A 24,786-nucleotide genomic window follows, 5' to 3' on the forward strand; every position below is an offset into this window, starting at 1 on the left:
GATTAAAATCTTGTCTCTCTCATTGCATGGTGCTCAGTTTCTTAGAGATTTTTCAATTTGGATGTACATGCCAGGTCACAAAAACTGCATTCAAGTTTTCTCCTTGGTCTTGGAAACACCAAAGTGGGCTTCATGTGCATTTTTTGTGGGTTTTTCTTGCATACTCTCAGGGGAATTAGTTTGGTGCCCCTACAAACACATTCATCCAATTCTGCCCCTTGTGCTGTGGCTCCGCCTCAGGACTACCCCTCCTTTCATTCCTTGCTGTCAACATGGGCCATCCGCACCCTTTGTCCTCCTCTCCTTTCCCTTTCTTCCCCTTTTTATTTCTCTTTTGGTTCTTCAAGCCTTCCTGCAGTGGCAGGCAGTGGACATTGGCAGGCAAAGCAGCTGAGAATCTGAAGCGCAGCCAGTAAGAGTATGCTAAGCAGGCCATGAAGCAATTTGGGTGCTGGTGTCAGGCTCGCCAGCTCACATTCAGCGTGCACAGTCAGTCAGGGCTGACAGGAATCTTCAGCGCTCAAAAAAGGTTCTAAACATCCCATGCTGCCTTGGGGCCGATAGTGAGGAGCTGCGCCGACTGCGAAGAAGGGCTCAGGGAGTGGCTTGGGAGAGGCAAAGCATCGCACCTCTCATCAGTCGTCTTACATCCAGGGCTTGAAGGCTCCACAAGCACAGTTTAGATTAACACGCACTCATTAAGACATGTAGGTCCTCATCAGAAAAGCCACAAATAATCCCTTGGTTTCTCCCTAATCTTCTTCCCGGTTCAGGCAAACCCTTACCCGTACTGGTGTGTTGGGGTGTACTTCCAACTTGACCACCATAATTTTGGAGAAACACTGTACTCAGTGTGAATATGCTAAAGCATTGGGCCGGAAAATCCTGGTGTGCATTTGATGGTTATTGTGTTTGATTGTGAGCATACCGATTAGAAAGGGTGTGTCTTACAGAACTGTAAACTACAGGAGTGCTAAATAAGCGGTCCATGCATGTGATTATTTCTCACCAGTCGTGTTTTCTTGCAGGTCGCAGTGACATCTTTCCCACTGTGCAGTGTGAAGGTTCAGCAATGACAGTGTCTCTCAACAAGTGCCTCCTGGAGAGGTTCAATTACAGCTTCACACAGATGCATTTTGAGGATTCGAACTGCACAGCCACAACTTCTCTGCAGCTGGAGGGAAACAAACGTGTGGTCCGAATGAAAGCCATTCCACGGGCAGGATGGTGTGGAAATGAGATGGTGGTAAGAGAGGATACACATTGAGCATTTTAGGCCTTTAAGTTAGTAAAGGAGTTGTCATATAACATATTTACTTCAGTGCACAAAATAAATAAGAAGTAATGCATTGTGTAGTAGTGTTCTTCAACTCTTTCCTAAATTGGAGCAGCGTTGGGGTGGTCCTGAAGGAGACAGGGTTACTGTTCCAGATCCTGGGTGCATGACATAAAAGGCCGGCTGTCTTGTTTTGTCTTTTTTACACTTCTAAGTCTGCAGTCTGATGGTTTCCTCCCTGAAAGTATACCACAAATACCCAGAGATGGTGAGCTTGTCTTCAAGATAAGTGAGGATGATGGTTGTGATGGCTTTTGTGAATGATACAGCTAGTTTAGAAGATAGTGTGGTTGGCAAGGAGAGTCCATGGTGTTCCATTAGGATGGGGGCGGTGTGATCATATTTCTTTAGGCCCTGAATGAGTCTTGCTGTGGTGTGTAGAATGCCTTTAAGCGGTGCCAGTGCAGATTCTAATAAGCATTGGAGCGTACACACTATCCAGATGCAAGAGCTCTACGATTCAAACAACAATTCTGATGTCACTTGATGTCCAGGGTGAATCCAAGTGACTTGGCATTTCGTTAAGTTCAGATTCAAAATTATCAAAGTTCATGTTATTATCATGTCATGTCATACCTGCTTTTTGACAAATAAGAGAAGTCTGTCATGGTTGGGTAGAAATTCAGGTTGGTGCTGAACATCCACGTCTGGATGATGTGCGGCTTGTGCGGGATTCACGGCTTGTGCAGGTGAGATCTAACAGTTGTTAGATACTCATTAGAGTCAGATCTACTTCATGTGCAATCAAAGTGCTACGAGACACTCGGCAAATTTACAGCTGCTAAATGCGAGATCTAGCAGCTGTTAAAGAAACAACAGACTCTCAGCTTCTTCATGTGGGATCAAATAGCAGCTAGACACTCAGCAGAAGCATGGTTGCTGCATGTGAAGTCTAAGAGCTGCAAAATTTTCACTACTATAGCCTTAGAGCCCACTGTAGAGGACAATAACAGCAATTAAAGGCCTGTTCCAGCATTAAAGGCCAGAGTAGATGGTTTTTCCACATCCTGTCGGTCTTAATTTAACACTCTTTATGGTGGATACTTTTTTCAACTGCAGTTTCCTCACCTTTAAAATATCTCCAAGGAAGAGATTTTGTTTCCAGAAATATACCTGTGAGCTACTAGATGGTGCCATACGGCTCCTCTCTCACTTCATATTACCCTGGAGAGCGGGCTATGAGCACCAGCCAACCGACTTTATTTCTTTGGGCCTGATTTAAAGTTTGACAGACAGGGTAATGTGATGAAGACCACTGCCTGCCAAATTATTGGGCAGGCATTACGTTGACAGAGATCCTGTTGGCTAAGTCAACAGCATACTTCCTCAACTGATCAAAAGGAAAAAAACAGCATTTACCCTATACACCCTGGGAAACACCCACAGTTGTATGTCCTTCTTAAGCAGAAACTTCTCCTTTAGGAGTACGTTTTATAGAAACAGAAAAAAATTAAAATGCCGTCTGCCAGGCTCTGCGCCCAACCCACCAATACTCCAAATTACAACAGTGCATGACCTTCAGTCATGCGCATTGTCGTTGGCTACTGTTACTTGCACTGAGCCAGGTACTGTGCTCAATCTACCACGAGTTGCCTATGGACACCAACCTATATTGTATTTTTTTCATATATTTTGTATATTCTTTTCAGGTACCCCAGTACTCCCACAGGATAGGTGTGCAAAGATTTACCCATATGGCATTGTGGAGGCTTGCAAGGGAAGGAAGCTGACTGGGTCCCTTTGCAGTTCTGCAGAATTCACAGCAGTATTTCTAGGTCCTGCTCACAAGTGTAATAGGATCCAGATGTCTCTAACCTGCTTATTTATATATTACTTTTAATAGAAGTTAAGGACACCAGTATTAACACCCCGAGTAAAGTAGTGTCAGCCGCAACATTTTCCTCTGGTTTGCAGCTAGCCAATCAGATCATTCGATACCTGGTACTGAAAGTGCAGATGGGAGAAAAGGCTCCTGTGTCCAATCACAGGGTTCCATGTTTTTTTCAGTAAGTAAGTAAGTAAACCTTTTGTAGAGCTTGCGATTTTTCAGGTGTCCCCGTGCTAACAGTTACTAAGAACCAGACAAAATACCCATTTAACGATTAATAACGGGTTATGCTGTTAGTAAAAAAATATTACATTTATACCCCTACGCTATCCAACACTTTCCCTACTGTTGCACTCTCTTGGAGTGGGAATTGTAATTTGTACATCTTTGCTATCTAATACTTTCCCTACTGTTGCACTCACTGGAGTGGGAGTAGTAATTTTTACCTCTATGCTATCCAACACTTTCCCTACTGTTCCAGTCTCTAGAGTGGGAATGGTAATATTTCCCCCAACGCTATCCAACACTCTCCATACTGTTGCACTCACTGGAGTGGGAATAGTAATTTTTACACCTTCGCTGTTCAATACTTTCCCTACTGTTGCACTCTCTGGAGTGGGAATAGTAATTTGTAACCCTACACTATACAACACTTTCCCTACTGTTGCATAAACTGGAGTGGGAATATTACATTTTACCCCTAGGCTATCCAACACTTCCCCTACTGTTGCACTCACTGGAGTGGGAATAGTAATTTTTAGACCCAATATATCCAACACTTCACCTACTGTTGCACTCTCTGGAGTAGGAATAGTAGTTTTATCTACTCTGCTATCTAACATTTTCTCCACTGTTTTAGTTAATGTAGTGTTAAATGAATTTGAAAAAGATGAACAAAATGAATATTTTAATTTATTATATATATATTTTTTTGATTTTGTATTATTTATGTATGTGTAAATATGTGTATTTATAATTTTTTATGTTTTTTAACAATTTATGTTAATAAAATAAGTATTTATAAATATTATTCAGTATGTATATATATATTTTAAACATAGATATGTTTAATTTATTTTTACATTATATGTGTTACTTATAAGTTTAAGCATTTTCTAATAATGCTAACTTTGTTTTTTTAATTATATGTCTATTATTTACTTTACTTCACATTATTTTTTAAACATAAAAATAGATATTTTTAACAACACTATTTTTGTACTTACTATTCTGTAGATAGGACTTCAATCTTCTGGACATCAATATTTTTGTACCTCAATATTCTGACTGTCGATATTCTGTCAGTGATCCGTGTACCTTGTTAAGAAGGGGAGTCAAATGCATGGAGATTTTAGACCATATGTAATACAAGAGTAATTTGGCCTTTCACCTGAAATCCCCGTAAACTTTGTAATTTCACCTTCAAATTTTTTTGTACAACTATGTGCAACATTCTCCTCAACATTTACTTCTATTAATGTCTGGGTTTCTTCACTCTGTTGTTCAAGACCAAACAAAACTTAATATCATCACAAATCTTTTTCGCATCTGAAACTGACTCACGCAAAAGAGCATTGTTCAACTCATTTAACTTTAGTGCATGATTTTTTGCATAATACAATCTTCTGACTAACTTCCGCATTTGAGCATGATGTCCTGCCAACATCCTGAAATGATGAAAAACACTTTGACATACTTTTCTAGAAAGACAAATGACCTTGCAAACCAGTATTTTTTCTCACTCTGCAAGGGTCTAGTCCAGTGTTTCCCAATATGCGCACCAGTGCACCATCAAAACTTGCCAGGGGCGCTGCGCACAAACACACAGCTTGGGAACCACTGCAGGGTGTAACACTATCCATCACTATCTGTATTTTTAGACCAAATGTGAAGTACTGACTTAAGAGAAAGACACTGCCTGAACTTGTTTAGGTATTTCTTTAGGGAAGTTCTGAGACTGCTCAATTATTTGTGAAATCATGTTCAACTTCTGTGGACTGAACAGGCAACATTTACTTGCAAAGCAATGAGTAATATAAACTAATCAATTTGAAAATACCTCCCCAGCTGCACTTTGACCTCTGATGTAAATAGGAGTGCAGATGGGTTCTGGCATGAACTTGTGCCACTTCAATAAATCATGCGTTCTTGCTTTCATCTCCAGCAAGGGTAAATATGCTCTCTGGTAGAGCCAATGGAAAAGACCTGTAAAATATGCCATTTATTCAGGGGCTGCAGCAATCCAAATAATATTTCAATTTGTGACTACTGCGTTTTTTGAAGGGCGTCAATATGCAGAAAAGATATGAGCTGCAGCTGTGTTCATTGAAAACATTTAATACAGGGATCACTCTTTGACACGCTCCTGAATTTGTGTACAGTCAAAGCCGATGAGGGTTTCATCATCAGGAAAAAAAGTATTATTGAGTATTGTGCAGGCAAAGACTGGAATGTGGGAGGCTGGCACTGCTCCTACCATAAAATCAGATTCCCCCCAAAAAAACCTGGCACCGGAGGGGGTGCCACAACAGAGTTTTTCTCAAATACTGCTCAGTGCTCAATTAGCTTTGCTTTGTGGGCAGCAGACCAGGCCCCATGAAGCACACTATTGCTGCTGTTCAGTGGATGGGAGTGTGGGGAAGGTCGCAGGCCCCTGCGGCATAGCCCATAAGGGACACAAATAAATTCATAATATATATAATTCCCTCCAATCAAACACAAACTGTGATCCGTGTGGGCAAAAGAGCAACATGACATTGAGAAGAATGACTACAAATGTGTTTATACTTCAAGAACAAAACAAGTTGATCCAGCAACCCCCTGTACATGAGGCCAACAATATGCAACAGCAGACATTACAACTACAGAGGTGATGCACATGCCAATACAATCTTGGTACAGGTACTCAGAGTTGCTACAGCAATCACAAAATATGCCACAGGTCATGTACCAATCTCTTTAGTCCTCACACAAGAATACACATAACCAGGAACAGGCAAGTCCTGCAGAGAAACTAAATGCCTAGAGTAGATTATACCCTGTTGCTTGTTTGCTTGAGATGATTTTCTGCTTCTTCATTTGTTGGTCAGTGTTAGAGATAGTTATCAGCTACTTATCTTTCTTTGAAAGAAACTAAAGGCACACAGATTTGTTGTGTAGCTGAAGGTACTGGCAGGTGCATACATGTGATAATATACATAGTTCTCATGGAAGGAGACATGCACATGGAAGGATACATGCAAGGTGTGATGCTTCTGGAGAAAAGCCAGAAGCATCACACAAGAGTAGGAGGCGAACTCTGAGTGATACTCATTTGAACGCTTCATGTCCTCTACTGAGAGTCTTTGTGCGCGGCGCCACTGGCTAGTTTTGATGGTCTACTTGGGTGCCGCAGCGCACAGATTGGACACCATTCTGTAACAACATTCCTCTTTCTATTGGGCCTCACAAACCCTTCTCACAAATGAGCTAAAAATGCACCTCTTTAAAGAGCTCTAAATGGCCATGAGGTAACAATTTACTTCTTTGAGATCTCGGTATCCCTCCAATCAGTCGTTGACACTGCATTAGGCTCTGCAGTGGATAGGATAGGAATACATCTATGATTATAATACCTTCATTGCCTTCATCCCAATTATTTTCAGGGAGAAAAATGGAAGTATTGCAGAGGCTGGGCTTACATCCCCACTACCCGCCAAACAAAAGTAAAATATTAGGGAGCCGTGGCCAACAGCCAACAGGTCAAGGGAGCCGCAGGTCAAAAATGTTTGGGAACCACTGGTCTAGTCCTTGCAATAACCTAATCTTTTGCTCAACACTTTTTTTCTATATTCTCGTAAACAATTACGTAAAAGATCAATAGATTCTTGTTGTACACTACAAATACTACTGCAATCCCACGTGTATACTGGGACTTTAGCACGTCTACCTAGAACTTCATCAGCTATCAGTTCTTCTGCTTTTCTGGGGACCATTTCCTCTTTGACAATTGGACAACCATTTCTAACCTCATGAGCTTGACCACTGGTGTCAACTGCATGCAACAAATCATTGGTCTGAAAATAACTCTCTTCATTAAAGAAAGGCTCTGAACTTGAACAGTGTTTCCATTCACCCAAAAAAAATCACAAAAAGTAGTTCTGTTAATTACTCTTTTCCTCTTACTTCTGGCCTTCATTGAATGGATTGGTTTATCTCGTGATCGAATTCTGTTTAAAACTAAAATAAATAGTTTCCTTTTTACTTCAAAAGCCTTTTCAACAATGGATTCCATATGCTTCTTCTTTTTATAAAATAGTGGTCTCTTTTTATATTTCTTCAAATTTTTCAGAAAATTATGTACTACTCTATTATAAAAGATTTTCTTTCGAATCTATATATACTGATGTTCACTTCTTATACCAAAAGTCATTTTTTTATTCTACATTTCATTTTTTTCCTTTAGTATTTTTCCTATTTTTTTCTCGTTGAAGTGTCATCACTGTTTTCAACATTTTCAATATTATTTTTTTATCTACAAACATTTTTAATACAGTTCTTAGTAATCTTACCGAAGATTTTCTCTTTTTGGCCACATTATGGTGCTCATCTAATACTTGTTGTTGAGTTTTCTTTGAGTAAATATCCTTTAGCTCTCTTTTTCGTATTTGACCTCTTTCAAGCATGATAACATTATTCTAATGATAATAAGCAATATCTGTAAAAAATAAACATAAATAAAAGTATATTACTAATCTTTTAAATTATACTTTTCTATTACTATGAAACACAATCTATATAGATACTGACAAAGAAATCGTATACTTTAAATACAAATGAGTAAATAGTTACACAACACCCCATGCATAGGGAATAGAGGTTTGATGCACTCTGTGCCCTAAAGCCTTGCTCACTACATGAGTACATGCATACTAACTGAATATTTAGAATAGTACAAGAAAAAATACTAAATGAATTAATAACTAGTTGAATGTTACTTTACTGAATGGATTAAAACATAGTACTGAAAGGTTCACTATGGCATAGCAAGAGCAGTGACAAGGTGTTTGCTGTAGTGTAGATATACTGACTAGGGAATTGTAGGCCTGAAACACAACTGTAAAGGTGTTTAGACTAGTAAATACATTGGGGCTTATTTACAAGCCTCTTGCGCCACGTTTGTGTCATTTTTAACATGGGAAAAATGTAAATGTAAATGTAAATGTAGGTGTATTTATATAGCGCAACCTGTCACCCAAAGGGCCTCCTGGCGCTTGCCTAGGGAACCCGTCCTGGTATTCCCCTGTGAGAGGCCCCGGCAGGGTGTCCACAGGGTGAAAGCCAGGCATCCCGCCGCAAGGGGCCGTCGTGGAGATTAAGCAAGCTATTGCCCAGAGTTGCAGAGTGAGACCCCGTGAGTCGAGTAGGCACCGGAGCGAGAATTGTCGAGGCCGTGGAATTTTGAGCCCGAGACCCGCCGAGGCGGGGAATCAAACCCTGGTCCACGGAAAAGTGATGCAAAAGAGGCACAAGGGGCTTGTAAATCTGCCCCATAGTGTATAGGTGTTTAAAAAAGTCCATGTCCTAAAGCATGTTCTTTTTTTTTTTTAAACGGAGAAATGTGCGCAGGGAGCATGGATCCGCCGTTAAAAAAAATCTAATTTGCATATTATCAAGCACGGCGATGGTGTGGACATGGACTTCTATTGGAATTCTCCAGGACATATTATCAAGCCCATTAATACCGCATTAGTTTCAGTTTTCTGCTGCTAAAGCGGCGATTATTTTAACGCCCATCCTTGATAATATGCCACGAAATACGGGCTCCTGTGCTAGTTTAAAAATTAGTTACCTGGGAGTGGGCCAAATGCCCGGGTCTAAAATATTACATTTGATTGGGGTTCAGAGGGGCCCTGTAGCCCAGGGAACACCATTCCTTGGTGCTACAAAATAAATGAGGAGGAGGTGTCCCGCCGGGGCCAGGGTGACTGATGCTGGACGTGGGGATCACGGTTCGATCCCCGGATCCGGCACTAGAGGTCTGCCCAGCCCAATAAGAGTTTAGGCAATAGCTTGCTTAATCTTCCCAACAGTCCCCAGTGCCGAGATACCTCTTTGGGGATAATTTGTGTTCTATACAAGTACTGTATTTATATTTACAAATGTGTGGGGAGACTCAAAGGTACGTCCCAGAAAAATACTTAGGTATTACAGCCTTAAAGACCCCGTACAGCTCGGGGAACCACTACTCTTCGAGGCTTTGAAAAACAATGGGTCGGCGGGCTCAAACGTCCCTCTAAGCCCCGCTGATCACCACCCTCCGTGGCTTTTCATGTTGTAGGAGACAGGCTGTGTGGCCTCCATTCTGCAGCAGTAAAAATGCTTGGGGAACACCACCCTCCAGGAGCGGCTCCTGCTGTGTCTCGGAGTGTCTACCCCCGGGATACTGCTGTTTGGTATGGCAGGGCGGGACTCGATGTTCCCTCTGTGCCATAGTAAGTTTGAGGGCATATTAACTAATACCATTTTGCACCAATTATTAAAAAAAAAAAAAATGCAGTGAAAATTATATCGCCCTGTTTACTAGGCGACACTAAGATACATTAATGCATGTTTGCAGCCGGTTTAATAACGGCTTGCCTCATATCTCCAATGAGTTGCAATGTAGGCATTCCCAGAGGCAAGGTACATTTTCCTATGACAATAGAACATGGAAGAGGGGAGTCCGACAATTGCGTTGTATTTCCAAGGTAACCCTGCACTTGAGGAAAAATACAAAACTCTCGCTAATTGCGGTTTATGCAGGATGCTAACAGCAGGCACACTTGTAATTCTAGACAAGCAACACTACTATCTTGATTTTACCAGTAAATAACACATTCAAAATATTAAAAACAAAAACCCCATATAAAACTCTTCACAAATTACTAATTTACCTCTGAAATTGATTTGTAGATTAAGCAGAATTTCAGTAACACACCAGATTTTCTTATACAGAATCTGTGCACTGCACTACTTTCAAAACCAAAAAAATTCCAAACTTTCCCTTTCATTCTGCACACATGTGCATGGAAATATCAAACCATATTGCTTCCCACATTAATTCAAAATCTAACACACATTTATATTGGTTACACATTTACGCCCTTTCCAATTGACATAAGTTTGAACCCTACCCCCAATCTGCTTACTGCCTGTTACCATGGTAACAGTACATGCAAACCTGAACTAAGGTCACAAGTTCAGCACACAATGTTGCTAATGCTTGACTTTCCAAAATATCACCTAATCTAATCTAACCTTCCATTCAAACAGTTTCTTATAGCCAATAAGAAATATGCTTTTAAAAAACAGAAATATGCACCCTACTTTTCAGACTACAATGTTTTTAAACAGCCATTTATTTCTATTGTTTTTTCAAAATTACACCGTATCCACCATTTTATAAAAATCTTACTTTTTAAACTGCCATTTCATTTACAGATACATTCTCAGTGCATCTAGCCCTCCTTGCAAGATGCTTACAGTATGGATTGTGGGACGGAGCTATATTTTCTGGAGCCAAATGTAGGCAGAAAATTCGGCCATTGACAAAGACCTAGGTTTACCAAATGTAGACATTAAATTAATTTGACGGAGAGGGTTAAAGTGGCAACAATTGATGCCATTGGTTAAATCCTTTTTACATCTCCAACACCTTGACTTCATAATTGTTCACTGTGGTGGCAATGACCTAGGCACTTTGACTGGGGTAGGTCTGGAAATGCTTATGAAGGACACCTTTGGAGAATTTATGTGACTTTTTGCCCAAACAGCCTTTGTCTACTCCAACATATGCCAAAGGCAGAAACGGAACAGGTACAATCATTTTTGTCCACAGATTGAAAAAGCTAGGAAACATGTCAATAAATCTGTTTCTGCTTTTCTCTGAGATTATAGAATGGGGTCCATTTACCACAACAATCTGAGTTTCAATATGGGTGGCATCTATCGGACTGATGGTGTACATTTTACAGTTGAGGGTAACAGAGTGTTCCTCTTGAACTTTAGACTCTGCATAGGTACTTGCTTGTAAGTACCAACATCTCTCAATAAACACAAGGGCTCTTTTTAGAGCCACCCAAAATCTAAACACATAAGTTTCATGCACATCTGAAAAATTAGGACTTTTTTTACATTGGAGTCGTGCACCCAACGCGTTCGCCAGTAGGTAGTTATAGGTAGGACCTAGTTTCCTTCGGAAATCCATAACATTCTATTTGGAATAACGTTTGCGCCGGTGGACGAATCTTCATGAATTTCTCTAAGAAAATGGCCTGCTCAGTTCCGCTCCTTCCCTGAAAGTTTGGGGGTGATTTGTCTAGTGGGGGCTGAGAAAAAAGGGGGTGCCTAAACGTGTTTTCCCCATGCAATTTTCCATAGGGACCTTTAGCCAGGGCTACAACCCGTACGGCTGAACGGAATTACACTAAATTTGGCAGAGAGGTAGATTCTGTTCCCAGATTGTGTTTTCTGTTAAATGGTGTAAATCTGTTCAGTAGTTTCTGAGAAAAATACAAGTAAAATCATACCGATATCTAGAGTCGGAGTTCAGAAAGTGTACTGAAATCTGTTCAATTACGAGCGCGAGCTGCATGCTGATTGGCTGTGAACTGTCTGTCAACACTCAAAACTAGGAAGTGTTGGTGGCCATCTTGTGCTTCGCTAGAACCGAGTCACAAGAAAACAGTAAAACAAAGTTGAAAATAAGGGAAGGGGGTAGGGCAGAGATATTCTGACCTTCTAGGCTTGCTTAGGGGGTCGTATATGGATGTTTAGGCTCTATTTCGTATTTTATTATTTTTAGAGAAAAATTGCGGCGTACGCATATGTAAATACCTACAATTATGAGCAGGAGCTGCATGCTGATTGGCTGTCAATACTCCAAACCGGGAAGCGTTGGCAGCCATGTTGCTTGTCGGAAGAGCAGAGTCACAAGAAAACAGTAGAACAAAATTGAGAAATAAGGAAAGGGGGCAGGGTAGAAACATTCTGAGCCTATAGTATTGGTCAGGGGGTGGTGCATGGATCTTTAGGCTTAATTTTTATTTATTTTGTAATTAAAAAATGGCGGGGTACTCGTGCAGTCTGTTTTATTTATTAGGTCCCGGGGGGGTAAATTACAGGGGCAATTTTTATTCATTAGGTCCCGGGCGGGGGGGGGGGTAAATTACAGGGGCAATATTTATGCATAATGGGGGCTTGTAAGGTGCCCCGAGCACTGGGGAACTGCACTTCTCTGGTTTTATTTTGAAGTATGCGGGGGGGTTTACGGTCCTACTCCCCGCAGTCTCGGGGAGCGTCAACCCTCGGGTCTTTTTAAAAAAAATATGTGTTTTGAGCTATCTCTATCTCTCCCTGTACACGTTGTGGGGAACGCCACCTTTCTGGGACTGTGATATGTAAAATGACCTTCCAGCTCCGGGTATCTGCATTGTCTTGAGTATTTTATTAATGTTGGGAGGGTGGGCTTGATAATACGCCCTTGTTAATTCCCATAAAAGCCTATGTTCTGGTGCTAACATGGGGTTCTATGGGAAATAACAAGGCCGCATTATGAAGCTCATTATCGCCATTTTATCAGCAGTTTCTTGCCAATAAAACTGCAATAATTTTAACACCGGTCCTTGATAATATGCATCTAATTTTACTGGTCAAAAAAAAGAGCAATGGTCCATATTGTCGACAAAGGCGATACATTATCGTGGCATTTATTGGCAGGAAACTGCCAATAAAGCGGAGATGATGGACTTGATAATATGTACTTGTGAATAACCATAGCAGCCTAAGTTAGGATCAGAATCTGGGCTGCTATGGGAAGTTACAAGGGCCTATTATCAAGCACATTATCGCAGCTTTATAATATCTTACTACAGTATTTCAACATTATTTTTATTGTGGACCGTCATACGTCTCCCCCACAAAATAAAATAAGTATGTCGTTTTTTTATTAAATTTTATTAAACAATAAATATAAACGAAACTCAATTAACTTTTATTAAACAATAAATATAAACGAAACTCAACTATAACTATATTAGAACTGGCAAAATAAGTTAAACAATGTTTTAAAAAATTGTGAAATGGATTTCAAAAGGTGTACGATTGGTAATCTGCAAAGGACAAAGGAAAAAAGAAAATTAGAGTTTAGAATTATGTAGATGTGAGTAAATGAGCTGAAGCATTACAAGTTGTGGTAATTCTACAGTTTTATGTGTGCAGTGTGACTCGTATATTCCTGTTCTGTTATAGTGCCGCGTTCAAGTGGTGTCTATATGGAAGTGCCTATTGCGTTACTGACGCCCGTTATGGCGACTTATTTCTAATGCATTCTTAGGAAGGATTTGTAGATCTAGGCCTCTGTGCTTACCGTTGTATAAAGCTTGCGGCCAAACACTGCAGCCACTGGGATGGACAACTTCAGGTGGGCTGATCTTCTACACGTGCAAGTAGACAGCAGTGTCCAAGTTTAAGAGAGATAGAGAAATGATGTCACAGAGAGTGAGAGAGAAAACATTAAAACTGTGTCACAGAGTCTGGGGTTGAGATTTTTTGTTGAACCAGAGGTAGATTTACTAGCTCCTTGCATCACTTTACCCATGTTAAAAGTGACTCAAAAGTGGCGTAATAAGGTTAATGATCGGTTTGTCAGACTGTTGTAACCTATCTGTTGTCACTGCTTGGAGGTATTTATACATTTTTACAGAGAAGCTGCTGTACACTATGCACTCTGGGCTATAATATCAAGCCTTTGGCGACAAAAATGATTGACACTTTATCGGCAGGAAAGTGTCGCTAAAGTGGCGATAATTGGTTTTTGATAATATGCTCTATGGAATTCCAATCGAAGCTCATGTCAGATGTCCTTCACATCTAACATGAGCTTCGATTGGAATTGCATAGAGCAAATTATCAAACCTATTATGGCCACTTTAGCGGCAGTTTGCTGCCGATAAAGTGGCGATAATTTTGTCGCCAAGGGTTGATAATATGGCCCTCTCTCGTTTCACAAATAAAGCTAACACTACAGTTTTACGAGTGCAGTGTACCTGGTACATTTTACTTGTTATAGTGCCGCGTTCAAGTGGTGTCTATATGGAAGTGCCTACTGCGTTAGTGACACCCGTTATGCCGAATTATTTCTAATGCATTCCTATGAAGGATTTGTAGATCTAGGCCTCTGTGCTTACTGTTGTGTAAACTTTGCGCCAAACACATTAGGAAGTGGAGTTGACAACTTAAGTTGAGCAGATCTTCTACACGTCCAAGCAGACAGTGTCTAAGTTTAAGACAGAAAGAGAAATGATGTGATAGAGAGTGAGAGAGAGAGAAAACAACATTAAACTGTTTCGCAGAGTCTGGAGTTCAGATTTTTTGTTGAACCAGACGTAGATTTACGAGCTTCATGCATCACTTTACCCATGTTAAAAGTGACTCAAAAGTGGCGTAATAAGGTTGATGATCTGTTTGTCAGACTGTTGTAACCTATCTGTTGTCCCTGCTCGGAGGTAATTATACATTTTACAGAGAAGCTGCTGTACACCACGCACTGTGGGCCATCATATCAAGCTTGGACGACAAAAATTATTGCCACTTTATCAGTAGGAAAGTGTCGCTAAAGTGGCGATAATGAGCTTGATAATATGCTCTATGGAATTCCAATCGAAGCTCATGTCAGATGTCCTTCACATCTAACATGAGCTTCGATTGGAATTCCATAGAGTATATTATCAAACCCATTATTGCCACTTTCCTGCCAATAAAGTGGCGATAATTCTGTTGCCAAGGTTTGATAATATGGCCCTCTCTCCTTTCATAAATAAAAGTTACACTACAGTTTTACAAGTGCAGTGTACCTGGTACATTTTACTTGTTATAGGGCTGCATTCAAGTGGTGTCTATATGGAAGTACCTACTGCGTTACTGACGCCCGTTATGGCGACTTATTTCGAATGCATTCCTATGAAGGATTTGTAGATCTAAGCTGCTGTGCTTACCTTGTATAAAGAGTGCGGCCACCAGAGTTCACAATTCGTCTTAAACTCTGCCTCTATATGTCAAAGTATATTCAATAAGTTGCAGAGAATTCCACTGCTGTTGCTCGGTAGGCCGTGGTTGCTTCTGAAGGATGTTTGCTGAAGGAAACAAAAGGACGTTTTGATTAGTCATCGTAAACTGAGTTGCGTAACTACTATCAAAAGTGAATTTTAATATGGGTTCTTAATATTTCGTAGTTAAGACTGTTGCAACTCCAGCAAACAAAGGAAGATCAATAAGTTAATAAAGGCCTCGTGACGCAGAAAAAAAAATACTATCATGGACGCACAATTAATAACAATAGAGTCCTAAGCACATGGCGTAGTACAGAAATACGACACAGAAATGTATGCACGCCCAATTTTTAAGATTAGAGGTGTATAGGACCTCATGACTTATAAAGAAATATTTAAATTATGTAAGGACAATTTAAAACCATTGAGGGGCAGGAAAGCCATATGAAGGATAAAAAAATAGTATTATGCATATACAATTTACAGTGGAGGCTGATGTTGTGACGTCTTCTCTTACCTTTGTTTCTGTCGTCTTTTGTCGTGTCTTGAAAGGCTGCGGTTTTGCTGAGTTTGGGGTGTTTTCGACAGTCTGTCTGTCATCGCAGCAGAGGCAGGCAAAGAGAGCGTGCTCACGTCAGTGCCGGCATTATATGGGAACCGCAGGGGCTGACCAAACCAAGCCCAGGGCCGTCATTGGTAGAGTTTTCGCGGTCTAATGGAATGATGGCCCTGGGGGACATCACATTGGCTAATGTATTGGTTTTCAGGCTAAATGATAGCAAGCATGCTTGGTGGTGGCATGTGGGTAGTGTGGGTGGGCGTGCACCGCACATGTGCACGTATGAGTGTGTGCACCAACAATTAACAACAGAGAGAGATGGGGCGGTGTTATAATGTATGCAGAGCAAGGCCCAGAATCGGATCTGCAATGAATCAGCACGTCTAATCATTCTTCTTTGTCACTGAGAGGGGGATCGCACCATAGTTTGTACTGCGTATCATAATCAGCGCGTACTCGCGCATACAGTACGAATATGCTTTGACTGGACGCGTCGCATTAAAGCTTCAGTGTGACGTCATGTACGGCGTTCTGTACGCGAAAGGGGCCAATGTTTCTACTTGGTTTAAAACATGTATGTATTTAATGTAGATACTAAGGGCAGACATTTGGGATAACTATGATTTTTTTTAAATACTTTTAATAATCCTATATTACTTTTCAAATGAATTACACAAATCACGGTAGAAGATCATGCGTACTCATATTGAAAGAGCTGCACAAGCTCATCATAAGCGTACGCAAAGCCATGTGGATTAAAAGTAGAGATTTGATTGGTTCGTAACTTTTCCTATTGCGAGTGTTGAATGTTCCGTCCCATTATAATTATTCGACTTTGACTTTCTAAGAAGAAGCATTTGTTGTGAGAATCTTCTCAAATAGAAGGAAGATCACCATAATAAGAGCAATGGAGTCATCTTCCAGCAGTTCTTCAGAGGGAGATTTCATTCCTGAAGAAGCTCCTTCCAGGAGGTCAAAAAAAGGTTAATGCTCCAAAAGTAAGCTGTAAAATTTGCCAAACAACTCTTTCAAGGGGTGATCCATGTAAAAAATACTCCTTTGGCACAGCAAATATGGTGCGACACATGAAGAACTTGCACCCCAAGAACTTTGCTCGAGCTGAAAGATGGAGGTTGCACGAGAACCCACCTGCTGCTACACCAAGCACATCATCTGCGGCACTATTTTCAGCAAGCAGTCCACACCCACATATTGATTGATTTCTTTGCATTCATGCTATAAACTTTTGTGTTATGGGGAACAGTCTATCAACCTGATAAATCACAGGATACAGGATCATTGGTGTCCTCGACGTTAGTTGTTCTTTTTTTCATTCTTTTGTTCCGCTTGGAATTTGTTGAGAAAACACAAAAAAAATACAAAACAAAAAAAACTGTTCTATTTAGAACTACCTTCACTGGTCAAAGAAAGAACTATATTTCTATGTTAGTGTGTAAAGGTTTGTCAGAATGAATGTGTAGTTCATAAATGAATGAATGAATATATTATTAGTGTATGTAGAATGTGAAAGTGCAGAGCTATAAGGAAGTGCTACAGCATAAATCTATAAGGTGTTTGCCTATAGTATACTGTAGTATGTGCAAAGCACTTGAATGTAACATATGTACATAAATATGTTAGAAGCCTATGCTTCAATTTGCGCTGCTGGTGAAACTGCCTGGGTAAATTTGTATGTGTTAGGGGCGGATTTGCAATCTTCTTGTGCCTGTTTTACACAGCTGTTGCGTCACTTTTGTGACACAGCGGTGGTACAAAAGATGTGCCATGGTGTGTGCTATTAACAATGTGACGCATCTGGAGGGTGCATTGGATTGTAAAGCCCTATGCGAGAAGAGGCTTTCCTGTGCAGACGGGGGTGCAGCAACGCCTCCTAAAAGTGACTGAGTGAAATGTATAACATTTCATTCAGTCACTTTTGAGCTTATGCTGCATCAAAACTTTGTACATGGTTGAAGCAGGTGTAAGGATTGATACAGCTTTGTGAGCATAGGGCCCCAGAGCATTGCTGGAGTTGTGTTATACTTGCAACCGAAGTCAAGCAATAATTAATCCAAAAATTACTTTGCAATTTAGTTTTGTTATTATTTTATAATACGATTATGAAATATAATCTAAAAAAATAAATACATATAAATATTTATAGTAAAATATGAGAAATTACTGTAAAAAGAAAGACATAATAATGAATACATTTATAACTTATCATTTACAAAACCTTTGAAATTCACTGAAAAAAACATAGATTTCACACACGTTATAGTTAGGAATTAGCATTTAAAAAACCTTGCAAATTCACTTAAAAAACGATAGGTTTCAGGCTTTATATAGTTAGGAATTAGCATTTTAAAAACCTTGCAAATCCACTTAAAAAACCATAGGTTTCAGGCCTTATATAGTTAGGAATTAGCATTTAAAAAACCTTGCAAATTCACTTAAAAAACCATAGGTTTCAGGCCTTATATAGTTAGGAATTAGCATTTTAAAAACCTTGCAAATTCACTTAAAAAACCATAGGTTTCAGGCCTTATATAGTTAGGAAGTGGCATTTAAAAAACCATTGAAATTGCTCCTATATAGTTAGTTGTACTAACTATATTTCACACACCCGCAATCCACTGCTGATGATGTCACATATTACATCATTCATGACATGGTCAGTGACATCACTGATGACATCTCATTTGCCATCACTGATGGCATCACTGATGACATCATCCAGTGACTGTGTGTTTCTGTAAAGTTTAAATATGTTTTACATATTGAAGAATGAGTGGATGTATAAGTGTCTGGATGAAGGATTTAGTAGGTGCGTGACTGACTGTATGAGTGAGTGATTAAATGTGTCTTACTAAATGCATGGGTTAGTGACTAAACTGTCTGAATGTGTGCATCAGTATGTCTGTTGTTGTGTAAGCTGCTGCATGTGTTGATCAGTAGCTATATGATTGGCTATATGGGTTATTGATTGGTTGCCCAAGTATTTTATTGGGAGACTGAGTGTGTGTGTGGGTGGCTGGGAGGTGTGTGACTCTGTGCATAGATGTGTGAGCAGTTGATTCATTAGGTGTATGAGTTCAAGAGTGCATGTGGAAACAGCTATATGGGCGGTTGACTGTCTGCAGGGGTGTGTTGGTGAGTGAATGGATATCTCAGTGCTACATGTGCAAGTAAGTACATATGTAAAACACAGTACATGTGAGAGTTGGCATATATAAATGACTATACATGAGAGCCAGTGAATGTGCGAGTGGCTATATGGATCATTGTGTACTTGTATCAGTGATTGTATAAGAGAGTAAGTATGTGTTGGTATATGTTTGAATAAGTAAGGTATTGTGTGTATAACTCTATAGTTGAGGAAATGGAAGTGTGATTTATTCTTTGCATGACTGACTAGTTGTGTGAGTAACTCCATGGATAAGTGGCAGCGTGTGAGTGTCTGTATAGGTGTATGAGTGCATATGATAGTGTTGTATTGATGAGTGACTGTATGTATGAGTGATTCTATGGGTGAATGAGTGAATGTGTGTGTAGACCTAGGAAGCAGTGAGTGCGTATGTAGTGACTGGTATTGGTGTGTCAATGGTTTCAAGAATGGTAGTCTGTATTTAACACTGGGTGTATCAAAGGTTATATTAGAGTGTGAGGAGGTGCATCGTATTATCACATGAATGACATCATCAGTGATGTGATCAGTGATGTCAAATGAGATGTCATCAGTGATGTCATCAGTGATGTCATTTGAGATGTCATCAGTGATGTCATCAGTGATGTCAGAGACCATGTCATGAATGATGTAATATGAGACATCGTCAGCAGTGGATTGCGGATGCGCGAAATATAGTTAGTACAACTAACTATATAGGAGCAATTTCAATGGTTTTTTAAATGCCACTTCCTAACTATATAATGCCTGAAACCTATGTTTTTTTAAGTGAATTTGCAAGGTTTTTAAAATGCTAATTCCTAACTATATAAGGCCTGAAACCTATGGTTTTTTAAGTGAATTTGCAAGGTTTTTTAAATGCTAATTCCTAACTATATAAGGCCTGAAACCTATGGTTTTTTAAGTGAATTTGCAAGGTTTTTTAAATGCTAATTCCTAACTATATAAGTCCTGAAACCTATGTTTTTTTAAGCGAATTTGCAAGGTTTTTTAAATGCTAATTCCTAACTATATAAAGCTTGAAACCTATGGTTTTTTCAGTGAATTTGCAAGGTTTTTTGAATGCTAATTCCTAACTATATCAGGCGTGAAACCTATATTTTTTTTCAATAAATTTCAAAGGTTTTGTAAATGCTAATTCTATTAGCGGATAACGTTTATATATGTTATTATCCTTCTGGGACCACCGGAGCAGCCATCTTGTTTCTCAGGAGAAGTGAGGCACAAGAGAGCACAAAACAAGAGTGGAAACCATGAAAAGGGGGCAGGGTTGAAACCCCCTGACCCCCTAGCCCTTCTCAGGGGGTCCCAGAAGGTCCACCAAGTGCAAAACATTTTTTATTTTTTTTTTATATCGCGGGGTACGCGCACGGTATGCGTACCCTACGCATACGGTCCGCGTACCCCGCGATTCTTTTTTTTTTTTTTTGCCCTTGGGGGTCTTTTTGGGACCCCCTGAGAAGGGCTAGAGGGTTGGGGGTCTCTACCCTGCCCCCTTTTTGTGTTTTCCACTCTTGTTTTGGGCTCTCTTGTGCCTCAGTTCTCCTGAAAAACAAGATGGTGGCCAACACTTCCTGGTTTGGACAGTTTGGAATGTTGACAGTCGACTGCCAGCCAATCAGAAACTAGCTCGCACACGTAAGGGTACGCGTATGTACGCGTACGGTATGCATACCGTACGCGTACTGTGCGCGTACAGTGAGCGCATATAGATATATAATTTGATCAAATTCATTTTTTCAACAACTACTGGAGGAATTTTCACCAAATATACAAAAGGCACTACTACATACCTGTCCCTACCATTTTGCCAAATCTGGTATAATTCCGTTCAGCCGTTCGAGCTGTAGCCTTGTCAGAATGTCCCTTTTTTCTTGGCCCCTGCTTGAAGAATCCCCCCGAACCTTTCAGGGAAGGAGCGGAACACAGCGAGGCAAAATTGAGGAAAATTACAGGCAGATTCATCAATCAGTGCCAAAGTTATTCCCAGTAGAAAGTTCAGAATTTCCTATGGTAACTAGGTCCTAACTATATATACAATGACAGGCTTTTTATTGTGATAATAAAAGAAAATAGGAACATATGTAGGAGTTTGTCTTATATTTTTTGAAACAGTGATTTTTAGTTTCTCGATTGCTGTATTTTCTGTTTTAGATATATGACAAGACAGTGACTTATTCAAATGTCCTCTATATTCCCCCTGATGATGCAAGTGGGATTATAATAAGCAGCAGCCTGAGGTTCAACTTCTCATGTACATATAACTTGACAATGCAGACCAGCCGGCTCATGACGCTACATCCTCTTTCTAGGTAAGTACCCATGGAAAGTGCTGAATGCAGAAAGGAATGATTTCCACCAATCCACCAATACATCCATGAATATTGCCGATCTCTTGCTTTTTGTTAAATATGTTTACTCTGAGTTTCTTTTTTGCCCTTACTTTCTCTATCTGCTTTGTTATGTTTTGCGTCTTTCCATTATGTTTATATGAAGCATTTTCTACAGGCACTGTGCAATATGTGGAATGGCAAGGGATGGTTATCCCAGGATTCTATGGGCAGTAGTTTTTCAAGATTGGTATCCGATATTGCTTCTACTCAATAAGAAAACATGAAATACAAATGAAAATTGCTGTGGTTGGTCAGTCTTAAAAGAGACAATAACAATGCATGATCAGCATGACTCAAAGTGAATAATAGAAAATACTTTACAACCTTTTTATTCAACAGATGCATATGAGAATGCTTTGAGTTGTGGAGGTAGGTGCAATGGTGAGGAATATATAGGTAGGAAGATTGGTACCATAGGGAAGTTACTTTTTATTCTCATGGATACTTCTACCACAAATTGCACCCATTCTCAATAGATACTGAGCAGCACCCTCTCCTAGGGGTAGGTCTCGAAGAGTAGTAAGGCCAGGAAATCCCGATTCATTGAACAAGCAAAATGGCAATCCATTCACACTTTGCGATCCAAGCTGTACTGCTTTGTAAATGTGTATGTGAAGGGAAAATCTGAAACATATATCTGCTATGGGCACTCATGTGGGCAGTGCTAGGGTAGAAGTCTTTGCTCTGTAGGAAAAATCCTGAATTCCTTCTGGTGGATCATTTTTATAGCAATGCAGAGGACAATCCACCATGATGGACTCCTCTTTTTGAAAGCCTTGCTCTTCTTGCCCACATTACCATCAAATATCTGATCTTCAAATCAAATCAAACAATATTTGTAAAGTGCTGCTAAGTATCCAGGTGTTGATGTTTCACAGGCCTTTGTAAAAGAGCTAAGTGTTAAGCCCTTTTCTGAAGTCTGATAGTGAAGGTGCAGTTCGGAGGTGTAGGGGGAAGTTGTTCCAGTACTCAGTGGCAAAGTAAGAGAAGGAATGATCACTGCTATGGTTTTTTATGGATGCTGGGTATGTGGAAACGAGCTGGGGAGGCAGAGGGCAGTTGTCTGTAGGGTTGGCGAAAGGGCAAGATGTGGTTGAAATATGAGGTTCTTGGTTTAGGAGGGCTTTGACGGATGGGTTAACATTTTGGGTGAACATAAATATCTCCTGGACAGGAAGCCAGTGGATACTGAGGTGGGGGTGATGCCAGTCTATTTGGTAAGGTTGAGGATGAGTTTGGCTGCTGTGTTCTGTATGGTTTTGAGTCATTTGAGGAGCTGTGTGGAGGGTCTAGTGTTGATATATTTTATTAGTTGAGCTGGCTGCCTTGCTTGACTGTTTTCCTGGTGTTGATTGGGATCCATCTGAAGATCTTATGAAGGGTGTGGAAGCAGGAGGAGGATACTGAGTTGACCTTTTGCTGCATTGAGAGTTTTCCATTCAGAATGATTCAGAGGTTGCCAGGTAAATTAGTCCAGGTGGGTGTGGATCTGAGTTTGGTTGGCCACCAGGTGTCACCTCACAGTGAGGTGTTCCTCCCAAAGATACGTACCTCCATCTTGTCCAAGTTCAGCTTTAGTCAGTTGGCCTTTATCCAGTCTGCGACAATTCTCATTGTATTACTGAACTTGGTTCTGGTGGTTGTTGGGTTTTCCGTGAGCAAGAGAATGAGTTGTGTGTCATCCACATAGGAGATGTTGTTGAGTTTGTGGGTGTGTACAACATTGGCCAATGGGGTCATGTCAGTTTTGAACAGGGTTGAGCTGAAGGAGGTACTTTGGAAGACACCACAGAGGATCATCGTGGGCTCGGAGGTGTAGGGCATTTGGTGGATTCTCTGAGTATGTCCTGTGAGAAAGAAGGTAATCTATTTGAGGGCATCTACCTGGGCGCTGATGTACTGGAGTCTTCTGATGAGGGTGTGATGGGAGACAGTTTTGAAAGCTGCTGATAGGTTAAGGAGGATCAGGGCAGCTGTTTCTCCTCGGTTGAGGAAGGCTCTGCTGTCATCGGTTGAAGTGATGAGGGTGGTCTTGGTGCGTTGGTTTTGGGCGAAAACCGGATTGGGAGGTTGTTTCCTTACAGGAATCGGTTGAGCTGGTGGTTGATAGCTGTCATGAAATCATTGGTGGGATAAGGGAGCAGTGAGTTGGGGCAGTACTTCTTTAGGTTTCTGGGGTCTGTGGAAGGCTATTTCCTAAGGGGTTTCACCTCTGCATGTTTCCATGCATTGGGGATTTGGACGTAGAGATGGATGCATTGAGGATGCCTGTGAGTGTGTAGCTGATTTCTTAGTGCGCCAGGTTGAAGATGTGGTGGGGCAGCAGTCTGTGGGAGCTGTGAAGTGCGCAGTGAGTAGGTGAAGGTCGGAGGTACCGGTTGATGTAAGGGGGTGGTCAATGTCTGTGGGTTGTGCGGTTGAAGTTGCAGTAAATGTGGGTTTTTTAATGTGTAGGTGGTCTGGTAGGGTAGTGCAGAGAGCTTAGAATGGGAGGATCATGTTCTCGGTGCCTGAATGGCATGAGAACTCTCTTATGATGCTGAAGAGTTCCTTGGTGAGGCTGGCATTTGCTTCGATTCTTATTGATAGGGAGTCTTGCTTGGTTTCTTTGAGGTGATGGTGGTATTTGCTGAGGGATGTTCTAAAGTTGTCAAGGTTAGTGGGGTTCCTGGTGGATCAACATCGTATTTCTAATTCTTGCATTCCTGTTTGGTCCACCAAGTTCAAGGGTGAACCAGCTGGCATGCTTGCTTGTTATGCTGGTGTTGACTGGTTTTTTGGGTATGACTGTGTCTGCACAGTTGAAGATCAAGTTGGAGAAGTTCATGACACCCACCTCCAGGTTGCTGATGGTGAGAGGCCTGGTTGTGTTGAGGGCGGTAGCATACTGGATTTCTGTTTGTTCCATCTGGTGGGGGTAATCAGGGGGTTGGTGGAGGAGCCCGGGGCACCCGCGATGGTGAAGTGGACTTTGCTGTAGTCAGTGCACTTTAGCTCGGAGACGTGGCTGAAATTGACTCTGTAGTGGGCTGTGAAGATGGGGTCCAGTGAGTGTCTTGAAATGTGTGTTGGGTTAGTGACCAGATGTATGTGACTGATATTCCACATGCTCTACTGGAGGTTGGTGTAAGTGGTGTATGTTGGGCTGTCAAGGTGGAGTTGAGGTCTCCAAGAAGGATGTAGTGCTTGGATTTGGTTGCTGGATGGGAGATGAATTCAGAGCTGGTTTTGCAGAAGCCAGGGTGAGGGCCCGAGGGTGTGTAGGAGATGGTTTCTATGATGGTTATCTGTGGGTCAGTTCAGATATAGAAGCTAAGCTGTTCCTTGATTGGTGTGAAGTCATCTATGGTGGTCATGCATCGGAGGGTTTTCTTGTGGATGATGACAGTGCCTCACCCGTGCTTGTTGGTGGGGT

General features: G+C 40.8%; 1 protein-coding gene across 1 annotated transcript in view; it reads left to right on the top strand.

The window, feature by feature from the left end:
• LOC147725079 (uncharacterized) overlaps nt 1–24,786 on the top strand; it is a 139,217-nt gene that overhangs the window by 65,752 nt on the left and 48,679 nt on the right. The window contains exons 3-4 of the mRNA XM_086918161.1: nt 1,029–1,246; nt 21,133–21,290. Of these exons, the coding sequence (XP_086774287.1) occupies nt 1,029–1,246; nt 21,133–21,290 (376 nt within the window). The remainder of the gene's footprint in view (nt 1–1,028; nt 1,247–21,132; nt 21,291–24,786) is intronic.

This window comes from Lissotriton vulgaris, chromosome 4_1 (assembly GCF_964263255.1).
Source record: "Lissotriton vulgaris chromosome 4_1, aLisVul1.2, whole genome shotgun sequence".
In the NCBI taxonomy this organism is placed as follows: domain Eukaryota; kingdom Metazoa; phylum Chordata; class Amphibia; order Caudata; family Salamandridae; genus Lissotriton; species Lissotriton vulgaris.